Raw genomic sequence first — 5,424 nt, forward strand, 5'->3', positions numbered from 1 at the left:
AATTGGAATGGGAGTGTCAGAGACAGTGCGATTGGCACAGGACAGAGCGGAGTTTAGGGCTGTTGTACATAGGGTCGCTATGAGTCACAGGAGACTCGACGGCACATAACAACAACAACAACATACAGATTATAAAAGCATCTGAATAGAAAGTTGGCATGTATGTTATAAAGGTAATTACTATTATCTTGTTCATCATCTCATAACAAATCCACTATCATCAAGCCCATTCCAGCTCAGGGAAACCCTCCATCAGGTTTATGAGGCTGTAAATCCTTATGTGAGGTGACTTCCCAGCTTCTCTGCTTGGAGCAGCAGGTGAATTTGATCTGCTGACCTGTTAACAGCCCAATATGTAACCCACTATACCACCAGAGCTGCTGCTTTTAAAACAACGAAAAGCAACAAAGAGGTGCTCTGTGCTGTTTCCTTCCAAGTGGGGGAAGACCAATTGATTAGGGAGGGTTTGAGAATGGTGCTTGTTCAGGGATCATCAACAATTCTAGGCCCCATTTTGTTTAAATCTTCAATAGTCCTTAAGAGAGAGGATCATTCCATGTTCATAATGGCCTGGCTCCATTCTGATTGTAAGCTTTGGCTCCTATGCAAGCTGACCAAACATTGCTCCCTAAATTGCAGATTCAGATATTAAATAAACACAGATGTGCAAAACCAAGCAAAAATCCACCACCAAATCGCAGCGTACCCTCCACAAAGCCACCTGCTTGGGAAAAACAAAGGTCGTCTGTCCCATGTTCTTATCCTCAACTGGCAACAAGGAAAACTCCTTGACCCAGCAGGGTTTCAGTGTCCATAGGCTGAAAAGGAAGGAGGAAGGCTCTAGAAGTGCTGGGAGTGGTCCCCCAGGGCTCTCTGGGGCCACTCTTCCTCCACCCACCTCCGCAGGACCTTCTCCACATCGACCCGGTGGTAGAGCCTGCAGAGGTCCATCAGCTGGTCCACCGTCCTCTGACTGTTCCGGAGCAGGAACTCCAAGGTGGGGCTCTGTGGCCTCTGCTCCAGGAAGCATAACTCATCATAGGGCATGCCCCACTTGCTTGCAAAATTCCTCCAGTTCTTTACCGTCGGGTGACACGGGTCTAGCTTTATCCGGATCACGTCTAAAACGTCCTGGTCATTCAGCAAGTCACTTATGTTGGGGGCCCGAAGCGAGCACGAGGGGCACGTGCAGTTTTCTTTACAGAAGACATCTTCGTTTAACTCTGCAGGGAGAAACAAAATATCCCGACACGTCAACCAGAGGCTTAAGTTCTGCTGTTTCCCCCCATCACCTTTACTCTTCTGAATAGTCAACACCAACCCAAATCCGACCTGCTGGTGTCATGCTGCAGAGTCACCACCGCCTCATGGAGTGATGACCGTGTGTTTGGCAGAGGAGACCTGCAGAGTCACCTGATTCATGGAGCGATGGCCCGTGGGTGATGGAGAACAGCTCCACAGGGTTTCTTACCAGTCATCTTTAAGGAAGCAAACTGTCGGGTCTTTCTTCCATGGCCCTGTGGTTGGCACATGGGGAAGTGTCAACCGTTAGGACAGTGAAGGAGGACAGATGCTGCCACCAAGAATGGTCAATAGCCTCAATGTCAAGACAGCAGGGTGGTGATGCCACCCAGGGATCTGAACGGTCAAGAGCATCAATGTCACGACAATGTGGCGATGTGTCCTCTGGGCAATTCTGACTCCCAGAAGCTCTCATAAGGAGTTGCCAACATACAGGTATACAGTTCTAATGCACCAGCTGCTTGCTCTGTGTGAGGAAAATGGACAACTGACTCCTGTGTGAATTACTGCAACTTAAAACCACTGGAGGGTCAGCCATGGGTTGGTTCTGGCTCAACAGTACTCAACAAGAGAGACCCTGGAGGGCAAAGCAGACTCTCCCCACAGTCTCCCAGGCTGTAATCTTTACAGGAACACATCACGAGCCTTTCTCCAGATAGATAGGAACTTTTTTTAAAATTTTTATACTTTCTTTTATTATCATCATAGTCCTCACATCAAGATACATAGCAATGATAGCAGGAATTTTTTTAAGCTTAGTATTAAATATTAAATATCTTTTCCCATTTTAACTTTACATTACTCTGAGAAGGAAAAAAAAATTAAAACTCAAGTTATTTGAAGCCAGGACACACTTCCATGATTAGCTGGGCTATGTAAAAGTTGGTGGCTTTGTTCTTTCTGCTGTGTAAGCAGATCCAGGCCCTAGAAAGATTGGACCAGGTTATAATTGTTTTTTAAAAGTGTGCTACAAAAATGGGGGGCCCATTATAAGCCAGGTTACAAAGTAAGGATGGGGTAAGGGAAGGACATTTTCCAGAAAGAGGATTTCTGGAGTCCCAGTCTATCATTTTTTCCTTAACCTTCTTTTGGTTAGCTTAGTCACTGCTCTCTATCAGGGCTCCTTAATGACAACATGTTGTTGTGTGCATTGAGTTGGAATCGACTCACAGCTGACTCTCCAGTTGGTTTTCAGAGGCTGTAGATGACACTGCAGGACAGTGCCCATCTTTCTCCCTCATAGAAGCTAGCGGATTTGAACCACATGCCTTTGGCTGGCAGAGAGCATATCTTGTAGAAAACGATCTCGGGACACTTGTTTGTAGAGACTCACACAACAGCATGTTATTCCAAAGATGAGTTCTGTTGCCAAATGGGCAGTGACATTTTTTTACAAAGCTGCTTTCATTTCTTTCCTGAGGCTCACTGTGTATGGCAGTGTGCATTTAGGGGGTTGCTGGCCCTCACTGGGCACAGAGAACCAGCCCTGCGGGGTCACCCCTCCCTGGCAAAGCATGGTGCAGCCAGGCAATTTGCCTGGACTTGCGTGAACCCTAGCCTTTACTCCTTGTAGTTTCAAGTTAAACTTGATGGCTTTTTAACATGAAACGCAGCATGTCAGGATGTAAAGGACTGCACAGTCCTTTAGAAGGTTTTTGAAAACACACAAAACTGGAATATCCACTCCATACACATATTTGGAAATGACTGACAACTGAAAACGCCAGAAAACGTTACTTCTTAGATTTATGACAACCTGATCCCAGCTGTGCCTCTCCCTGCCGGGTTGGTTTTTGGTGGTTTTTTTTCACCTATGGGATGCCCTTTGAAGTGGGGGCAACACCCAGTGGTCTGTGTGGTGGGTGGAAGCCAGGTTGGAGGGTGGGGAGAGGCATTTAAAAGGGAGCTCTCCCCATGAAGAACACCCTCCCAGGCCACATTCTTATTCCCAGCCGTCTTTGACCCATTTTATCAGTGGGAGCATGAAGCTGGTAAGAGGTGCTGGCTAGTAATCTAGAACATTCTTAAGCTGTTGGCCGCGGGAGATGGCAGCACCAATAGCTTAAATAACAGCGTCACAGCATCTCTGCGGGCCTCTGGACATGCAGGTAGCACCTCTGGCTACTCTGGGGATGACCAGCCTGTGAAATCCCAGGGAAGGATGTGATGGTGTCCTTCCCAACCCAAAGAGACAAAGGATTGCACCACTAGATGAGGGGCTGGGGACAGAATCATGGGGCAATCTAGAACATGTTGGTGCTGTAAGGCTCACTGGAAAACGCGGGCCCTCAGGAAAGTTGACACTCTGGTTAGGAGTATGTGAAAGTTGTGTGTCAGGGCCCCAGCAGAAGGGAAGACCCCAGAAATAACAGAGCTTGCGTGTGAACACAATGGAGTCTTCTCTGGTTTCGAGACCTCTCCTCTTCGGGGGGTGGGGAATTTCTGTTTTGAGGAAAGTTGTATAGTACTCCAACAAATGCATCATTTAGCTTAGCACAGAGCTGGGAACATTTCTCAGTGCACCGACCCTCTTCATGGCCAAGCTTCTCCTTACCCCTTTTTCCCACCTTTCTTGCCCCTTAATTCTTCAGTGATTGCCTTTCTCCCTTAGCGGTAAGGAGCTGACCCAAAGGGAAGCGGTTTGAATCCACCAGCTGCTCTGCAGGTGAAAGATGGGCAGCTTCCTCCCATGCAACTTAAAGCCTTTGAAAACCCACTGAAGGGTCAGTTGGTTCTTATTCCTCAGCATATAATATCTTCAGCTGCCTCCCTACGATCTTCTCTCATTTACCTGTAAATAGGTATGTGTTTTCATCAGACTGAGTCTCACTCGCGGTGACCCCAGGTGTGTAGAGAATCACATCATGGAATTTCTAAGGATGTGACCGGCTGGAGGCAGACTGCCATGCCTGTGCTCCCAGGCACGTCTAGCTCCAAGTGTACACCTGCTTGTTAGTGGTTGAGCACTTAACAGTTATGTCACTGGAGCCTCCTTGTGTTTGTGTTGTTGTTAGGTGCCATCGAGTTGATTTCAACCCACAGCGATATTATTAAGCAACAGATCTGAACCCTGCTCTATCCTGCACTACCGTTACCATCTCCAATATGCTCAAGCCCATTGTCATGGTCACTATGTTAATCTATCGCCTTGGGGATCTTCCTCTTTCCTTTCCCAGCAGGATGTCTGTCCAAGAACTGGGCCCTCCTGATGCTCAGAGTATGTGAGAAGATTTTCCCCTCCTGGCCTCTCAGGAGCACCGCCCTGGCTGCACTTTCTCTAAGACTCTTGTATGCAAGTCTCCTAAAAATCCTCCAACTACCCTTCTCTGGCTCTATGACTTGCTGAAGTAACTTTCTCTTCCTCTTCTTTATTCACTGTTAAACTTCTGGAAGTCAGACCTGCTGCCGTCCGCTCCTCACCATGATCTCAATTTTCCATCGTGGTTTGGAGTGGAGCCTTGGTGGTGGAGTGGGTCAAGTGGTGGGCTGCTGACCAGAAGGCTGGGGGTGTGAGTACCAGTCACTCTGTAGGCATGCTCTGACAAAGAAATCATGAGACGTGGTTGGCTCTGTCCTATAGGGTCGTCTCTGTCCTGTAGGGTCGTCTCTATGCTGTAGGGTCATCTCTCTCCTGTAGGATCATCTCCATGCTCTAGGGTCGTCTCTGTCCTGTAGGGTCGGCTCTGTCCTGTAGGGTTGTCTCTATGCTATAGGGTCGTCTCTGTCCTGTAGGGTCGTCTCTGTCCTGAAGGGTCTGCTCTGTCCTGTAGGGTCGGCTCTATGCTGTAGGGTCACCTCTGTCGTGTAGGGTCGTCTCTGTCCTGTAGGGTCATCTCTGTCCTGTAGGGTCTGCTCTGTCCTGTAGGGTTGGCTCTATGCTGTAGGATCATATCTGTCCTGTAGGGTCATCTCTATGCTGTAGGGTCGTCTCTATGCTGTAGGGTCATCTCTGTCCGGTAGAGTCTGCTCTGTCCTGTAGGGTCATCTCTGTCCTGTAGGGTTGGCTCTGTCCTGTAAGGTCGGCTCTGTCTTGTAGGGTCGTCTCTATGCTGTAGGGTCATCTCTATGCTGTAGGGTCGTCTCTGTCCTCTAGGGTCTGCTCTCTCCTGTAGGGTCGTCTCT

The 5,424-nt window shown here is 48.3% G+C and overlaps 1 protein-coding gene across 1 annotated transcript in view; it reads right to left on the reverse strand.

The window, feature by feature from the left end:
- Positions 1-840: 840 nt before the first annotated feature.
- The window catches only part of EDARADD (EDAR-associated death domain), an 84,276-nt gene continuing 79,692 nt past the window's right edge, over positions 841-5,424 (reverse strand). The window contains exon 4 of the mRNA XM_006895388.1: positions 841-1,223. Coding sequence (XP_006895450.1) covers positions 841-1,223 — 383 coding nt within the window. The remainder of the gene's footprint in view (positions 1,224-5,424) is intronic.

Source organism: Elephantulus edwardii, unplaced genomic scaffold (assembly GCF_000299155.1).
Source record: "Elephantulus edwardii isolate Elephantulus edwardi_28Jun2011 unplaced genomic scaffold, EleEdw1.0 scaffold00166, whole genome shotgun sequence".
Classification (NCBI taxonomy): Eukaryota; Metazoa; Chordata; class Mammalia; order Macroscelidea; family Macroscelididae; genus Elephantulus; species Elephantulus edwardii.